The 19,410-nt window shown below is 39.2% G+C and overlaps 1 protein-coding gene across 1 annotated transcript; it reads right to left on the reverse strand.

Moving 5' to 3' along the window:
- Positions 1-3,119: 3,119 nt before the first annotated feature.
- Positions 3,120-17,531, reverse strand: CHMP4B (charged multivesicular body protein 4B). The gene is made up of 5 exons (XM_063297224.1): positions 17,084-17,531; positions 7,112-7,289; positions 5,148-5,262; positions 4,632-4,758; positions 3,120-3,905 (listed from the first exon to the last, which is right to left on the reverse strand). The coding sequence occupies exons 1-5, from the start codon at positions 17,277-17,279 to the stop codon at positions 3,838-3,840; spliced, it is 684 nt and encodes a 227-aa protein (XP_063153294.1). The 5' UTR covers positions 17,280-17,531; the 3' UTR covers positions 3,120-3,837.
- Positions 17,532-19,410: the final 1,879 nt, after the last annotated feature.

The raw sequence follows: 19,410 nt of genomic DNA on the forward strand, positions 1-19,410 counted from the left end.
TGTTTTTTGGGGGAAGCGGGGTGGTGGTGGAGCCAGCACTGAGCTTCTAAAAGGAGCACGTTCTTTCCTCTTTTCTCCTTCATTAAGCTAGATGGCCTTCCTAGAAGCACCATGAATCTCTCTCCTTTCTCCATCTCCTAGCTGGCCAGTTGTGTTGAAAGGAGCTCCAACAAAAACAGGAGGGGTGGAAAGTATGGCTTGCGCTGGTGTTTAGGTGCATATTTCAAGACTAGAAGCCTGGGTTTGAGGGGAAGAAAGAAAAAGAATCAAGCCACAATGAAGAAGACAGGACCAGCAAGGAGCAGCTGGCATATTGGGGGGAACCATGAGGAAGAAGAGACAGCTATAGACAGTTCGGTGAAAGGAAAAACAACCCATTGCAACGGTAAAAGAAAGAATAAAACAACAGCCCAGCTGAATTGAAGCTTGCCACTAAGTGGATCCTTTAGCAGCTATGGCCATATCCACATAGCCACACATCCACAAGGAAGCATCAGATCCAGGGCACAGACTGATAGAACAGGCTGTGGGAAAAAGGGAGAGAGTCTAAATGCTAACAGAGTGGCTGAAGGCAACTTAGCAACATATAAAGAGACAGTCACCAATTTTGCAGAGACTGTGCAACAGCTTGCTTCATAATCAGCTTATGCTGCCAAACTGAAAAATGGTAAAAGGGGAAAAAGTAAGAGCCTTAGTATACAAAGCTAATGTACTTTGTTGTTGTTGTTTATTCGTTTAGTCGCTTCCGACTCTTCGTGACTTCATGGACCAGCCCACGCCAGAGCTTCCTGTCGGTCGTCAACACCCCCAGCTCCCTCAGGGACGATTCCGTCACCTCTAGAATATCATCCATCCATCTTGCCCTTGGTCGGCCCCTCTTCCTTTTGCCTTCCACTCTCCCTAGCATCAGCATCTTCTCCAGGGTGTCCTGTCTTCTCATTATGTGGCCAAAGTATTTCAGTTTGGCCTTTAATATCATTCCCTCAAGTGAGCAGTCTGGCTTTATTTTCTGGAGGATGGACTGGTTTGATCTTCTTGCAGTCCAAGGCACTCTCAGAATTTTCCTCCAACACCACAGTTCAAAAGCATCTATCTTCCTTCGCTCAGCCTTCCTTATGGTCCAGCTCTCGCAGCCATATGTTACTACGGGGAACACCATTGCTTTAACTATGCGGACCTTTGTTGTCAGTGTGATGTCTCTGCTCTTAACTATTTTATCGAGATTTTTCATTGCTCTTCTTCCAAGGATTAAGCGTCTTCTGATTTCCTGACTGCAGTCAGCATCTGCAGTAATCTTCGCACCTAGGAATACAAAGTCTTTCACTGCTTCTACATTTTCTCCCTCTATTTGCCAGTTATCAATCAATGTACTTAATCAATGTACTTAAGCACCCTGAATATTTCCAGAATAATAGGAAGAGGCCCCAGGTTTAGGAAGCAGGAATAACGTAGGCACAGGGGTACAAAGAAGGTTGCAAAAGTGGTGTCCCCCCAAAGGGTCAGACATGACTCGTTGCTTGCACAGGGGACCTTTCATCTTTGGGGTACAATACTTAGTAAAGGCTTTATTTTTGTTGAGAACCAAGTTTTACAGTACTTTTATAACTGCTCAGCAAGAAAGATACCTTGTGTTGGTAAAATCCAATCCTGCCCACCCTGTTTATCAACCACAAAAGAACCTGTGACACAGCCTTTCCATTCGGTTAAATTACTTAGTTTTTGTAAATTTTCTAATTACTTTTCTAATTAATTTTTTTAAAATTCCAGCTGAATCCAGTAACTTATCAGAAGGAAAAACATGGTTGTGGGAAGAGCTATAAAAGCTACATACATGTGTCATTCTTGGATTTATTCAATGGAAGCATGGAATAACAACCAATTATATCAATTAGAATTCTTATAGATCTGGAGTTCATAAAAAATCTCACACAGATTCTGTAGCTAACTTTTTTTAAGGACTTTTCATTCAGGGCCTGCAATAAGGTGATAATCTTAAATGACAAAGTGACAATTACAGTAAATATATCAGAGAAAAAGAACCAAAGAATCAGCCACTGAAAATAGGTAACTCAGCACCGTATCACAGCCACCCTCAAGGCCATTACGTCTCTGTTCAAGACAACTACACAAAATTGCAGTTACTTTGAAACCCAGTATCTTAGTAACTTTTATTTTGCCTTCACCATGTGGTGCAAGTATATGGAGGGAAGCAGTACATCAATATAATAGTACATAATCTTCTTTCCTGAGAAAATGGGTTCATAATCCTGAGAACTATAACACCGAAGAATAGAAAGGGGGAAAAAAACACATGGAGATGAATATGGAGAAAGAAGGGACATACTCAAATGAAATTGTGAAAAGGATGGTACGCAGATACCTCCTTAGCAATTCCAAAATGAAGGTGATCAATTTTAGGGTTTTTAAAAATTGTATCCTCCAATAAAAACAAAGGAATGTTGTACTTCTGTATCTAGATATTAGAAGATAATGTTCAATTATAGCTCAGTGAAGGTTTCCACTGGGGGTTCTGGCATACTAGAGAACAAAGAAACTGGCATGGTTGGCCAGCATTAGGATTAAGTGTGATGCTTGGGGATTTGGGATCACTTTGGCAAAGACTAATGCTTTTACAATGTGTCTGTGAACATTCACTCACCCGTCACTCATCCTTCCATATAAAAGAAGACATAACTGTAAAATATATGCATATACAGTACAAATTGAAAAAATATTTTTCTCATTAGTGTTATTATCAAGGAATTGTTTTTGATCTGGCACCAAATTTCTCTTTAGACCTAGTTATGAAATCTCACATGGAAAGTAAGCTCAAAAGGTAGATGGACATTGTAAACTACCCAGAACAGGTAAATCTCAAGACTTTTCCAGCAATTCTGCTTAATTTTAAAATATATTTGTTTTTCGCCTATTCGCTCTGAAGAATAAAAAACAAAGAACACCAAAGTAGCTTGTGGGGAGATATTCAGAATACCTATATTTCTGTATCAAAGGTAAGATTCTGAGAGAATGATGAGAATAACCAGAAACAAACTAGAAGAAAATCTAACATGTTTTCCAAAGTTTTGTAATATACACACAAATGAACACATCAGACAGTATGAAAATCAATCAAATTATTTAATACAGTGCATCCATATTTAAAATAAATGTATGTTTGTTTCTGCATGAGCTATTGGTTGTCACAAATAGCAATCAACATCCAAGTGCTATGTAGAAAAAATGTACAGCTAGAACAGAAGTGTAAATTTAATCTACTTCCATAATAAAATAATTTATCATTCCAAATCCACTTCACCAATTAAAATGGGGAAAGTGACCAGGTTTAGTGTAGCGATGAGAGGCATTTCAATGCTGCCAATATAAATACAGACCTTAAAGTACTAAAAGACTAATGCATTTGTACATCTAAACATAGTAAGCCAATAATGGCTCATGACTTTCATTTTGTAATGCTTTACAAGACTTTGAAAAATATTTCATTCAACTTAAGTTACCACTTTCACATCCCAAGTCTCAACATGGTCGGAATTCTGAAAGATGAGGATCCAGCAGTGGCATTAGCAAACTCCAGAAGCTGAATGTTGGAATTTTGCCAATAACATTTATTATTTAAAGGGATTCAACATTCTAAATTACAGGTGCCTTCCTTGGAAACTTCTGCTTACTTTGTTCAGACCATGCTCTGTAGAATGTAATTCCCAGTTTTAGCTTAAAGGAATAAAGAACCTTGCGCTTAATGATGTCTCCCACATATACATGCACCTTTAGCAACAGGTGACCAGTCCCAATTGTTTCTCCAGCTCACTGCTGGTGTAGTTACATATTTTCAGCCCAGGCTTCAAGCTCTTTCATGTCATCATCCTCTTCCTCTTCTTTTTTCTTAGCTAGAAACAGGACACAATAGTGCAGACTTAAGCATTTCACTTTCAGTACTGATTTAATTACCACAGAGTGCAAGATATAAAATCCCCTATAAGTTAGAAAATTCATGAGACAGACTGCTTTGCTGAATGAATGAAACTACGAATTTATGCAAAAACTGGTGTTAACTTAAGCCAAAATGTAATATGAAATTACATGCATTGAAGGGAGAGAAAAAACCTGACAGGTGAAAATACTAGGTCTCACTACTTATACTACAATAAACCTTTTGTAAACCAGACATCACATCTAGGTTTAAGGTTATCCTATTTTAAATATTATTCTTCCCCTCTCACAGTTCTATCAGGAAGATTACCTGATACACCTTTAGAATACATCTCCTCCCACTGCCATTTTAAGAACCATAGCATGGCACAAATGCTATGCAGTCTATGGAGAGTTTACATTCCAAGAGCCATTTAATGGCATATACCTACCTTTTTGTTATGTACTAGTCATAATTTGTATCCTTGTCCTAATCTAGAATTTCCATGATATAGTTTATAAGAATGTGCATTTTTATTGTCCTATAAAGTTGTGATTGGAAGAGATCAGAAATTCCTATGAAATAAGCAAATTCTAAATGTATGTAGTGCAAGTTTGTTTAAAAAAATAAATTACACAAAATAGGGTATATATTAATATGTTTGTGCAGCATTTGCCATAGGACATCACTTTCCAGCATTTACCAGGCTTTGAAGGTATAGCTATAGAGGGTACATTGGGTAGTGGAACCGTCTCTGGACCACTGATTTCCAACAGGTTTTTATCCAATTCTTCCTGCTCTAGCTCCTCTAATTCAGCCATCAGTTCATCCTGTAATGGAAGGAGTGAGAAAATATTTGATTGCTTGTGTTAGTATCTGTAATCACACTATTAGGGAAAAAATAGTTTTAATGTATCTTTATGAACCATTAGGTGCAATTGATTTTGTCAGAATCTCACTGATTGATTGATTGATTGATTGATTGACTGAGGCACCGCCCAACTCCAGAGTAACTCAGGGCAACTCCCAATACAAAACAACAATATTTTAACAACTGTGGCTCTTACAATTGATCACATCAGGCCCAAGGTTTTCTAAACCTTCATAATGGACTACTCATGAGTTGTTAGTATTCTATCACAGTACTTTAAGTCACTGTGCTTCCTAACCACCATATGTCTGACATAGAATGTAATTATTTTGAGTTGTTTATTCTTACCTCATCAAATTCTTCACCAATTCCTACAGGCTTGGAGATAGCGGTTGAAATTTCATCAGCTAACTCTTGCTGTTCTGCAATATCTTGCATGAGTTCATCTACTTTGTCAATATCCCTGTAAGAGACCAATTTGGTAAGTTTCATCCACTCAGGTAACAGCCATGGACATCAACAGAAATTACTAGGAATTTCTGGAAATATTAAGGAAACATATATTGAAATAATTCAACACTGATTTAAATTAGGTTTCTCTTAATATTAGACTTAACATTTCATGAGAATGAGTTAATATATTTGTTTGCAACAAAATAAGGATTTATTCCAGTTAGAATTCACACTATGATCATGGAACTGAAATGCTCTTTATGCTACATGAAAAATGATTTCTGTATACAAAGCAGAATGTATTTATCAATAAATATACACAGAAATGAGCTACAATAAGTTCATTTTCCAGAACAAAGGGATTGGCAATTATTAAGCAAAACTGGCATTTCTTCATCCTATGAGTAACGCTGCATGTTAATAAATTCACAGTGCACTATAGTACTCAGACAGTAGGAGGCAACATTTGAATTCTAATACTTGTGATCTGTTTTCCCTGGATCAAATGTGAAATTCAAAAAAAACTGATATAAAAGGTATGATTTCATATAAATAACAACTTGGACAATTTCAGTGGTCACTGTTTTCTAGGTAACGCTAAAAAATGGCTTGCACTAAGAACTTCTGTTATGGAACATGTGTGCTAAAAAAAAGAGCATATATAAATATACAACTGTCTATGTGTTTGTGTGCATCAATCTTGTTCCAATCACATTCCAGATGAGCTGGGATTATTATATTTGGCACTCCATCCTAGGCAGGAATTTCAGTTGCAGTCCCTTTACTTTCAGATAACATAACTTGGAAATCAGTCATAAATTCTCACACTCATCAACTTAAAATATATGACTGACAAGGCAGCATTTAAAACAAGAACTCAATTACTGTATAAACAATAACACAAGAAATAACTAGCAAATTCTAATAGTATTTCTGTTTTCTAAAATCCAATTCATATGGGTTAGTTTATTCTTTCCAGCGAAATGGAATATTGGCAAGAAATTATACAAAAGTTGGGGTAGGAAGGAATGGGATAGGAATTCGTCCCTTTGTCTGACCATCAGCATGATAACTTTCCAAAAGCTGAACCAAACAGGACCAAATTAGGATGGCAGGGGAAAGAGAAGCTGGCAAAAGAAGAAGAGAGTTCAAAACCAGATCAGGCTGTGGAGAAAAAAAAATCAGGAAAAATTCCCCAAATTCCTCCCTACAAGAAAATTGGGCAGCAGCTCAGAATAAGTCCCAGTTACACAAAGCAAAGCAGACTGTATCCGGCCCATGCAGTATATTTGCACTGCACACACATATACACACAAAGCCAGCTAGATGACTTTGGGCCACTCACTCTCTCTCAGCCCAACCTACCTCACAGGGTTGTTACTGTGGGGAAAATAGGAGGCAAGAGTATTAGGTATGTTTGCCACCTTGAGTTATATATAAAAAAGGGTTTAGGTTAGGGATAAAAATCTATTATTATTATTATTGATACTACAGACATGATATGTCACACACACACACACACACACACACACAAAGGTGTCTCTCCCTCCCCCATGACTACTCTTGGTAAAGGGGTTGGAATGACTTTCAGAAGGCATGGTATGCATGCTTTCCCTGCCTTGCTATGTTTAACAAGATTTCAAATTTGAAATAAATGAGTCAGATGTTCAAACTAGCTTTTTCAAAGTAAAGCTGTAGTATCATCTGTGTGAAAGAAATCTCCTCCTCACAATTATTCCACCATAAAAAACATAATTACACTTAGCAGTTTGCTTTATAAATTAAACCAGAAACACTGTAACCCAAATCCTTGTTTTGCACTCATCCTTCCAGAAAACCAATGAGAAACGACATCTTACATGTTATCATGAGCAGCTTTCATTGCTTTTGCAGCAAAGCCCATATTCTTGAGCACTTCAGTGTTGGTGTTAGCATTTTCCAAGGCTTCCCTCTGGAATTCAATTGTGGACAGTGTGCCATCTATTTGAGCAAGCTGCTTCTCGTATCTCTTCTTTCGTTTTAGAGCTTGGAGTGCAGCTGGATAAAAATAACACAAAGCACGATTGATGTATGATGTACATCTACAACTGTCTCTGCCAGACTGCTACCCAGAACATAAAACCACTTTAAATCTGTGCTCACAATTACTCCTCTTTATTTTGCTCCAAACTTCAAAATTAACATTTGTTACCAAAAGGCATTCTTTCCAAAGCAAATAAATTTTATTGTAGCAAAGCACCTTATCTCTAAATCTAATTCCAGGATGAAAACCCACCAGATTAAATATATAGCACTGACAGACTGATATTCAACTGAACTCAAACAGGCTTGCTGACTTAATAGGCTTCAGTCCATTTTTCTGAAAATCTGTAAACTACCAACTGGTGAAAAGGAAGAAAACTTATTCAACATATATAAGAATGTTAAGGACAATAACTCTTGTCCTAATGTGCACTGCTATGATTTGGTTTCTTTCTATGAAAAAAAAAGATAAATTATATGTCAATCTAATGAAAACATGGAGAGCTATGGGAGAAGAGACTTAGGTCAACTCAAGTACTTTTGGGTGACCAGGCTGCAAGGTAATCTGTTTCCAGAGGAAATCACAAAGAAAAAGCAAGGTAATGAAGTCCTCTCACTGCTTAAAACTGAGCCAGAACATGGGAAGGAAGAGAGAAATTTGTAGAAATTTCATCACTGTGCATTTTTCAGAGGCTACTCTGAAAGGAGAACAATACCATTACCCACTCAGGAAACACTGTATCACTGTGCATATGCTATAAGCCTAATGGGTTAAGAAGTAGCCATGTGACCAGTCTATGCCCTCTACAAAGCTGTTTAATTTTTCGGATTGCTGTACCAGAAAAATTGTGTGATCAGTTGCTATGACAGTCACAATTTGAACTGGTATGTCCACTTTCAATAGCTATATGAACAGGACAAAGAACTTACTTTGCCCATTAAATCACACTTTTATTTTACCAGCAATTTATTACATACCTGCTGCATTTTGATTATGTGCCATCAAGTCATTTTCAACTCCTAGCAACCACATAGATTTTCTCCATGACTTAGTACATTCTAAAGTATGTATTATACAGCCCTTTGCATTGCCTCAATTCTTGAGAAATCTCAGATATAGAAGCTATGATAAAATTAATCTTTAAACTTTATGACATGCAAGTGGGAATAATTAGTGAAAGACATGGAAGGATGACTGAAAGACTTCCATCCCAGTATATAAAAGTAAGCTAAAATAAAATCATGTATTGCATTTCCTTTTGGAGTGATTAGGTAATGTCTCCTTTAGGTCAAGCTTGACACCTGGTAGCTTCATGCAGGTTTCTTGGCAGCAATACCGAAATAGTTTATCACTGCCTTCTTGTAGTTTGAAATTAGTTATTGGCAGAGCTTGTAAGAATTAAATTCCTACAGAAACAGAAATTACACCAAACATATTTCAAAGTCCTAAATAAAAATGAAACTTAATAGCAATATAATTTTAAGTACTTCTTGTAAAATATTTCAAGAAGTAAAATCAAAGCCAATATTTAGAAATCTTCTATCTCTAGCTACCTCTGTGACTGCTGAAATTTGAGCTCTTTTCAGCTATAAAACATTTAAACTATACATCAGTTATTAAAGGAGGACAACTGCCAGGAAGAAATAAGTAATCACTAATACTGCCCCACTACTCCAGCTAAAATATTCACATACAAAGACACTGAAGGAGGAAAGTCTAAGGTATGATCTTTGGCTACCATAGACTAACACAGCAGTCCTACAATGTCTATAAAGAGAAGCACTAAGTTCAGCTGGATAGACTGGAAATCCATATACTGGTTATGACAGTGCTGAAAAAGGAGATTTACAGCTACAGTCCTTGAAGTTGTGGCCATCGCAACATCCCCATGATTATGTGACCGCAATTCAGATGCTTGGAAACTGGCATGCATTTATGATGGTCGCAGCATCCTATGGTCACCATTTGTGACCTTCACAGCCAGCTTCTGACAAGCAAAGTCAATGGGGAAGCCAGCAGGAAGTCACAAGTCACAGTCATGTGATGTCACACTTAACAATCCACAGTGATTCACTTAACAACCACAGCGGAACTGATGTCATAAGTTGGTGCAGTCGCATAACATTTCACCTTACGACCGTGTCACTAGTAATAGAGTTGCCAATCCCAATTGCAGTCAGTCAGTGAGGACTACCTGTAATGTACCAAGAAACTAGCAGAGATACAATTATATATCACCTTCTAACCAAATGCAAACAACATGGCACCATTCCTAAAAGATTAAAATTGAAGAATCCTCTATACCTGACATACAGCAGAGACTACAACTAAAGATTATGCTACACCCTTGCTAGGAAACTCCAAAACTATTTAATCAACATTCTTAACAAGAAGCAAATGTTAATCACCAACACCATCTCTACCTGGAACCACATCAGAACTTCACCAAGACAAAAAAACCCCAATATTACAGAACTCATCTCCTTGGAAAAAAAGAAAACAAACTATCCAAGCTTCTACAAGCCTCCACTCACCATAATGGGAAGGCCCCACAGACCCCTCCCCAATAGTATGTCAAGCACAGAGTCCGTTCTTGCATGACTCTTATCCTTTTGCCCTACTAAACCTACACAAAATATACAACTCTGTTTTTTTCACCACCTGAGACTTAAGGAGTACTTTCAAGAGAAGAAACAAGACATAGATATACAACCATCATGAACCCAATACATCCTGGAACAACACACAAGTACAAATCACCCCAAATCCCAAATACATTTTAAAAATACTACATGGATGTAACACTAAATTGGATTTCTACACTGAATGCTTACAACAAGCTCAAGCCACAATCATCAGTAAAAAGACCCCTCCCCTTATGCAACAATCTCAGCAGCAGACTTGATGCTCCAAGATCTCCAGAACTAGAATGACATTATAATCAAGCAAGCTAACAAAAATTATAAGGTGGATTATGTCAAGGAAAGGGACGCGGTGGCGCTGCGGGTTAAACCGCTGAGCTGCTGAGCTTGCCGATCGAAAGGTCGGCGGTTCAAATCCACGCGGCGGGGTGAGCTCCCGTTGCTAGTCCCAGCTCCTGCACACCAAGCAGTTCGAAAACATGCCAATGTGAGTAGATTAATTGGTACCGCTTCGGCGGGAAGGTAACGGCGTTCCGTACAGTCATGCCGGCCACATGACCATGGATGGGTCCTTACGGACAACGCCGGCTCCAAGGCTAAGAAACGGAGATGAGCACCGCTCCCTAGAGTCGGACTCGACTGGACTTAACGTCAAGGGAAAACCTTTACCTTTACCTATGTCAAGGAAGCACAGAAGAAACAACTCTCCAATATCACATTCTACTAACTTCTATCTTCAGATCCCAACCTACCAGAAAGAACTATGCAATCTGATGAAAGGATCTCCTAAGGACATACAAGACTCTATCTATATAGAAACAGCCCAGAAGCCCCAGCTAGGCACGTCTACCTAATTCTCAAAATACATAAACCAGGCAATCTAGGTAATCCCATTGTCTCAAACAATATCAGATTTCATGGAATCTGTACTCAGACCATATGCCAGCAGCACTCCTGGCTATATAAGAGGCATCAAAGACTTACTAAAAAGGCTGAAATCCACTGGCAACCTCCATAACGCCATTTTAGCTACCATGGATATTGAACATTATATACAACATCCCCTACAAATATGGACTTCAACATCAGGAATATCATCAGTGATGTCAATAAAGCACATCTTGCCATTAGACTCTATGACTTTGTACTCATCCATAACTACTTCACCTTCGGCAATAACATATATCTGCAAATAAGTGGCACAAGGCTCCACAATATGCTAACGTCTTCATGACTGACCTAAAACAATGATTCTCAAATTTTATTCCCTGAAGCCCCCACTTTACTTGAGATTCACTGATGGCATATTCATCATCTGGACCCATGGAAAAGAATCCCTCATCAATTCCATTAAAATCTGAACAACTTCCACCCCACCATCAACCTTAGTCTTGACCTATTTACAGAACAAGTCCACTTTCTTGACATCGCAGCAAAGCTACACAATGGACACACAAACACATTATATAGGAAACCTACAGATCATCATGCATAGCTACATGCTTCAAGCTTCCATTCAGAAAACACCACCAAGCATTGTCTATAACTAGAATCTACGCTACAAATGCATTTGCTTTGACCTACCTGACAGAGATGCTCAACTGATGGAATTAAACCAGGCTTTCAGGAGATTGAACTACCCAATGAAATCAATAAGCAAATCAATAAAGTCAAATCAATTCCCAGGGAAGACCTATTAAAAGACAAAGCAAAAAAAAACAAAAACAGAACAGATCATCACTGGTTGTCACTTCAGCTCACAGCTAAAGCCACTCAAACACATTATTAATAAACTACAACCCATACTGGACGCTGCACTTTCTCAGGCACGGGGTGACATACTTGCATACAAGCAACCATCTAACCTGAAGCAGATTCTCACAAGAAACCACAAAACAATTATGTTAAACATGGGAACCAGACCCTACAACAAATCCAATGTCTACTTTGTTCCTTTGTACTTTCATAGAGTCATAGAGTAGAAGGGGCCTTATCATGTCCAACCCCCTGCACAATGCAGAATTCACTATACCATCCCTTGTAGATGACTATCCAGCCTCTGTTTGAAAACCTCTGGTGAAGGGAAGAAACCACTCCATGCAGTAACCTCTTCCACTGACTGACCGCTCTTACTGTCAAGAAATTCTTCCTAATGTCTAATTTGTATCTACTTCCGTGAAGTTTCATCCTATTAGTTCTAGTCTTACCCTCTAGAGCAAGTGAGAATAAGTCTGAACTCTCTACAATGTGACAGCCCTTCAGATATTTGAATATAGATATCATGTCCCTTCTCAAGCTTCTCTTCTACAAGCTAAGCATATCTAGGTCTTTTAACCATTCCTTGTAGGACATGGTTTCCAGTTCCAGTCCTTTCACCATCTTGGTAGTTCAGTTTATAATTATTTTTTTTTAAACTGGGGTGTGCAGAACTGAATACAGTATCCAAGTGAGGCCTGACCAAGGCAGAGTAGAGCGGGAATAATTACTTCCTGTGATATTTTGCCTTACACCAACACACTATCACAAGTCCCAACAATTTCACACACATGGCACCTTCACATGTTCTTCCTCTAACAAGATATATGTATGATTGGCAAACAATGCCCCGCTCAAGTCAATGTAGAACAGACAAACCAGATTTTATGCAAAAGAATCAATGGACACAAGTTTTACATTCAAACTCAAAACAAGGACAAAGTAATATCAGAGCATGTTAACCTACACTGCAGGTTCTTATAGTAGCTGTTTTGAAATAAAGAAACTTTACCAGAACAGTTGAGACTGCTGAACATCAGAAGGATTCAGGCCATCTCACACTACAACAAACACAATGGGTTCTTAACACACTACCACTGTTAACTGATAATTACCACTATTAATTGATAAGGTGTTTGTGATTTCTCCCACATATAACCTACACAGTATTGCAAAACCACCCCATTTTCCTCACCCCCCTCCCCAGCCTCATCCCAATACATCAGTTTAGCAATGCCATCCATTTAACAAAATAAATTGTCTCACAGCATTTCCTATGCAAAGAATAAATTCTAACTATATAAGTCATAACATTCAGCTTGCATAAATCAGTAAGCAGCAAAAGCAAAAGCCTAATTATCTTATATTAATTTATGTTATTTTATATCTTATATCAGAGATGGCAATTATTCTCTTTTGCAGCAAAAAATAATTTTAGTATCCAATAAATATGATCTTCTGATTTTGAATAATAACAATCACTAAAAATTGCTTTTTAAAAGCTGCATGCAAGCTCTGTAGAAATCTTAAGATGAGATAGAAAATGTATCTGCAGGAACTATTCATGAGTTGTTACTTATAAGCTAGCCAAAGTCACAGGCAAGTGAGCAATCTTAAAAAAATTGATTAAACAGGTAAATAAAAGATGAATTAATGGCAGTTTATGTTTACAGTGTGTTCCTTTGGAACTCAACCCATTCGCTTATGTCAGGATGCTTTCTGTCCATTGAACTTTTTAGATCCAGAAATATCTAAAAATAGAGTCATTGCTACACAAGATGGGTGGTGAAGAAACATGACTGATAAATATAAATAAATATAAATGTGTGTGTATGTGTGTATTTCCCACCCCCCAATTCCACTAGTGGAAAGAGGTGGCAATTTCAACTGAAATCCCCCTTTTCCTGCTGCCACCCCTTTTCCTGCTGCCACATTACATCTTAATCCACACAGTTTCACACAATCCACCAACCGCTGGGGCACCTTTTTAGAGGACACAACAGACTGCAAGAGCAGAAAAAATAATCAGAAACTTTTACTTCTACCAGCCCAGGCATAATTTGAGTTTTCCCCAAAAAAACCTATGAAGAATAAACTGTTAAAAATGGATGTTTAATTCTTTAGCTGTTTTTTAATGTAATTTTATACACTGGAGAACAGTTTTTTTACATTTAAATTTAAAGAGAAGTGGGTCACTATTAACAGCAGTTACACAGTTCTTTTATCCAAATCGCTCTTTTCCCTTCTCTGTGGCTATCCGCAGCATCACATCTCTGTTAAAATTGGCACCCATTAGGTTGTTTTGCCCTGCCAAAAGTAAGATATGCAGATCAGAAAGAAGTAACATTTTTTCATTAAAAATAATGACAAGGCACTATGATTTATTTTACAGCCAAAAGGTTGGAAAAGACAAGGCACTATTAAAAGCAAGAGTTTACTTTTAAAGGCAGCTATACTAAATATGCTGCAAACAAATTCCTTAAGCATTATTAGTATTTGGCTTAATTGATTATCTGACCATAGACTGTAGTAGGGAGGCCCTTTTGGGAAGACTAGAACAAAAGGTAAAGGTTTCCCCTGCGCAGTCATGTCCGACTCTAGGGGGTGGTGCTCATCTCCGTTTCTTTGCCAAAGAGCCAGCGCTGTCTGAAGACGCTTCTGCAGTCATGTGACTGGCATGACAGGCACAGAACGCTGTTACCATCCCACCAAAGTGGTACCTATTTATCTACTCGCATTTGCATGCTTTTGAATTGCTAGGCTAGCAAGAGCTGGGCAGAGTACAGGAGCTCACTCCGTCACACGGCGCTCGGGTCTCGTACTGCCAAACTTGCGACCTTCCGATCAACAAGTCTGGCATCTTAACTACTTTTAGTGTTTAGTTTCCTACTGGATCATACATATATAAAGTAAAATACACAGCCCTAGCATTCTAGTTATGAAATCTGAATATGTGAATGAATTACTGAGAGGTAAAGGTCCAAAATGATCAACAGCTCATGACAAATAAATATTCAGAAGTATAATGCTATGTGATACAATCCTTCATCTTTTCCACACAAAAGATGGCTTGTTTTATCTGTCCTGCACTGCAAACCAAGGTATTTTTTAGCATCATGGAAAATGCAGTGCACGGTAGAAGAACTCTGGGAAAAGTTGCAAGTGAAATTGTCCTGGTAACACAAATGTTTGTAGTACCAAAAACAGCCAAACTGTGAAATATAGTATGTGAAAGGTGAAAGGTCCCCTGTGCAAGTACCAAGTCATGTCTGACCCTTTGGGGGGGACGCTGCTTTCGCAACATTTTCTTGGGATACTATAGCGGGGTGGTTTGCCATTGCCTTCCCCAGTCGTCACCTTCCCCAGCAAGCTGGGTACTCATTTTACCGACCTGGGAAAGATGGAAGGCTGAGTCGACCTGAGCCAGCTACCCGAGTATCCAGCTACCACTGGGATCAAACTCGGGCCGTGGGGAGTTTTCGGTTGCAATAGTGTCGCCTACCACTCTGCGCCACACGAGGCTCTTAAAGTAAATGTAAATATAGTATACGTTATTTAATACATTATAATTAAATATAATATAAATATAAAATAGTATAATTATTTAATACATTATTATATATTTAAATGTAAATATAGTATGCATTATCTTAAAAGCTTTCAAGATAAAGAAGGAAAGCCATTAATAACTGATGGAATTACAGAACAAAAAGCAAAACAGGAATTTTTAGCATTTCAAAAATGACTTTACTGTGATCTTTTCAAGAACTCAGTAAGGTAGGTAAGTATTATATTGGAAAAAGGGGGTAAGTAAGCTGACCAATGAGATTCAGAGTACTTCTTGATTTATAGTTCAAATTTCTTAACAAAAGAAATAAATCAGTTACAGAATAAAATGTAATGTAAAAAAATTGAAGCTACGATGCCAAACAATTTTTCCAGATTAATAAACCAAATAATTCTAAATTATTCACTAATTAATCAACTAATACTATGTTTTGAGAACAGCATCTTCCTAATGTCAAGGATTTAAAAGTTGGCCAGTGTAAAAATATAAATGATAAAGAATGTAAACAAATCATATATAAAGAAATGTAAAGATACTCAGTTTTAATATTACTATAAAGGGATTTTATTTCTTAAGTACCATGAGGAAGGAAGTTAACACGAATTATTAGTACCAAGACAGGACTGTGTCATTTAGCAAACAGCCCCAGCCAACATAATAGCTGATCTTTGTTTCATACCTTTTCTCTATGCCTCAGACATAACGATATGTATTTAACAGTTGGTTAACCTGAAACATGGCCTCAGTAAGGAAATACAATGTCTAGAATGGATGGAGATATAATATTGGACAATTGATCATAACCAACTTAAATCACGTTGACTTCAATTTCACTTCAGTACGATTGGATTCAACTTTGACTTATCAATGTGAAAGTAACTTGCAGATCACTTACAAAACCACAGAATCCATGTAGGCCTCAAATAAGAACAAGGTGGCAACCCAAGTAGCACAGAGACATAGAAAATATATGATTTTACATGAATCCAAAGTATTCCCTTAGTATCCCACTCAGGCTATTCCAACACTTGATCTCAGTATCATAGCAGAATTTAATTTGGGAGGGCAAGGAGGGAGAGATATAAGTTATTATCAGCAAGAATTGGAATAGGCAAATTAGTAACTTAAATTTGCATGTGCATTTAAGAATTAATATGGTCAAAAAATGCCATCAATGCTAACACAAGAGACAATCACTTGAAAGCATTATAAAATGGTTTGCTGCATATATCTGAAAGATTTGGAAAATCCAAAGTGCTTTTTTCAGTAAACCTACAACTCCACACAATAGTCCCCAGATACCTGTGGTGCCTTGGATGCTACTGGAGGGAGGGGGGCAAGGAGGTCCCTTCGAAATTATTTGGACACCCAACTTTCATGATACTACTGAGATGGGAAAAAAGGAACTATTCCAAGCAGGTTGCTTTTCATTAAGAGAGCTGCACCTTGCAACCAAGCTTCTGAAGAGCTGCTCCTCAATCAAGAATTTCAGCCACGAAGTAGAAACTTCTCTCAAACATTTGTGCTAACTGATGTGTGTGCATTTTACTTCTGCAATCTTCCTCGACGGCACTCATTCCCTAACGTAATTTTGAGGCCAAAAGGGGAGGGGGAGCTGAAGAAACTCCACAATGTCCACAATTCTGGACCTACCTACAGATGCATAGGTTTACTCCCGAGTAAATTCACAGCACGCTACTAAGGTCCACCTCTACTGCCCGCTCGCTTGAAAGTCCAAGGAGCATCCTCCCCACCTCGAGCGCATCTCATCCGAGTCCACCCACAACCACGAGGTGGGATTCTCAGTGGGCCGCCCCGATCAGCCGGACCGAGCCCCGCTCACCGCGCTTATTCTTGGTGCCGTGTTTGCGGGCCGCCAACAGCTCCTGTTCGACCTTCTTTTCCAGGAACTCCTGCTTCTTACTCAGCATGTCCTCCGTCTCTTTAAGCCGCTGGATGGCCTCCTGGGGAGAAGGCCCCTTCCCCCCGCCTTTCTCCCCCGGACCCATCCCGAACAACTTCCCCAGCAGCCCGGACATGGCTGGACCTCGCGCGGGGAGAGCGACCAACCGAGAACCCCAGCCGGGGCGAAGTAAGGAAAAGGGGAACGGGAGGGGGGTCTCCGGAAGACGCTGGCTGCTCCCGAGCTGCTGTGGTAGAAGCGGCGGCGAAAGGTGGTCCCTGCGGTCCCCTTCCGCCCGCGAACCGTCAGCCGGGTTAGTTGCCCGCACAGGCCCGAGCCCCGACACTGGCCGCTCCCTTACACGAGCGTCAGCCCCAGCTGCCCCCTGACTGACTCACGGCCCGGAGTAGAACTGCCCACGATCCCAGCACGTCACTCCTGGAGCTATGGCAACAGCGGTAACCCCGCCCACCTTCGTCTTCCCCTCGGTTCAGTGGGTGTAAATAACGCGCAAAGGGTGCCGGGAGTTGTAGTGTTGCTGGAGGAGAGACGCTCTTGCATAAATGTGTATAGACACGCTTTCGTCTTGTCGGTTCCTGGGAGAGTCGTTGCAGTATTTTCATCTGTGGAGATCACTGATTAGTAGCCTGGTTCTTAGGTATAAATTTTGAAACCCTCAATTCATGCAGCATCCAGTTTCACAACAGCATAAATAGCGTGCTTCAAAGAGTTTTTAAAAGGTGTTTGTTTAAAAGACCCGTGTCATTTTTCTGAGGCTTGAACACCATTTTAAAAATAAAGCTGATGCTCTTAACGCTTATGTCTTGGTGCCCTTGCTTACTGTGCATCTTTTCTAGGCTGTTTCTTGGCTTTAATGCAAGTATTTCCAAACATGCTACCTTGCCCATTTCATTGGACTATCGCATCAGAATCACGGAGCTTTTTAATATTTTAGTCTTGAACCAACAAAGGGCCTTTGTGTTGGTCTGTTGTGGAAAAAAAAAGGTGAAAGGTCCCCCGTGCAAGCACTGAGTCATGGCCCTTTGGGGGGACGCCGCTTCCGCGGCATTTTCTTGGCGGACTATAGAGCGAGTTGGTTTGCCAGTGCCTTCCCCAGTTGTCACCTTCCCCAGCAAGCTGGGTACTCATTTTACCGACCTCTGAAGGGTGGAAGGCTGAGTTGACCTGAGCCAGCTACCCAGAGAGAATCCAGCTTCTGCTGGGATCGAACTCGGGTCGTGAGGAAAGTTTCGGTTACAATGCTGCCACCTACCCCTCTGCACCACACGAGGCTCTGGTAATGTTTTGCAATCAACTCTGCTTCAGACTTAGGGATCAAAATGTTCCTTCCTTGGGTTTACATCCCTGTGTAGTTCAGTTGAAATAAAAAAGCATAACCCAATGACTAGAGAACCACACTTTATCCAATGATATGTATTCTGTGAATATATCAGGAAAGTCTGATGAGTTTTATGTATATTTTTATGTATGTTTTTTGTTCTGTCAAATCATATACCAGTGGAAAATTAGCTAACTTTTGAGCTATTCCTTCTACAACTCATCAACAAGTGACTAAACAAGCAAGTCGCTAGTAACTTTGTGTTCTGTATTTATTGATGTTTGCAGAATAGCTTGCTGATTTTAAGTTATTTTGCTTGTATCTCTTTTTTGTATATATTCTCTACATCATTTTTGTGCTAAAGCCATGAGAAGATGAAAGGCAAATCAGATCATGAGAAATTCATCACTATTATTGACCTTACCACCAGACAAATGCAGCAGATTTATCCTTCATCTTACTTCAAATGCTTTCCAGTTGGTTTTTGTCTCTGTGTATGCTTTTTGGGGGGGAGAGAGGGGATTTAGAAGAAATTCTTGTAGCTAATAAGTGTAATGATTGCGTATTCTGACATACTCAGCCTCACAAGCAGGTTCTTAATGAAAACTGATTTATTGAAAGAATAGTATGCAAATACGAAGAAAGCTGAGAATGAGTAAAAGCGCACCAAATACAAACTAAAAACCCTCGCTTCAAAACCAGCCCCGCCCTTCCTCCCTCCTAGCAACCACCCCCTCCCAGGTGTTAGCAACCGTTACCCACATCGGCCTGAGAAAGTAACCTTGAACAGAGTCACTAACCCAAACATACATTCCACAGTTGCAGTAAGAAGATTACAGCCTGGCACGGCTGGAAATTTCCAACCCGCAAACACGGGTTAGAAAAGTGACATGCGAAACGTTACGATGTTACAGAACATTGAAACGAA

Source organism: Candoia aspera, chromosome 3 (assembly GCF_035149785.1).
Source record: "Candoia aspera isolate rCanAsp1 chromosome 3, rCanAsp1.hap2, whole genome shotgun sequence".
Classification (NCBI taxonomy): Eukaryota; Metazoa; Chordata; class Lepidosauria; order Squamata; family Boidae; genus Candoia; species Candoia aspera.

Bases quoted from the DNA above. Each gene is read 5' to 3' on its own strand.
- CHMP4B (XM_063297224.1), bottom strand. From the start codon at position 17,279: ATGTCCGGGCTGCTGGGGAAGTTGTTCGGGATGGGTCCGGGGGAGAAA. The intron at 7,290-17,083 runs GTGAGCGGGGCT...ATTTTTATCCAG, and splicing joins CGGCACCAAGAATAAGCGCG to CTGCACTCCAAGCTCTAAAA. The intron at 5,263-7,111 runs GTAAGATGTCGT...GGTCTCTTACAG, and splicing joins AAAGCTGCTCATGATAACAT to GGATATTGACAAAGTAGATG.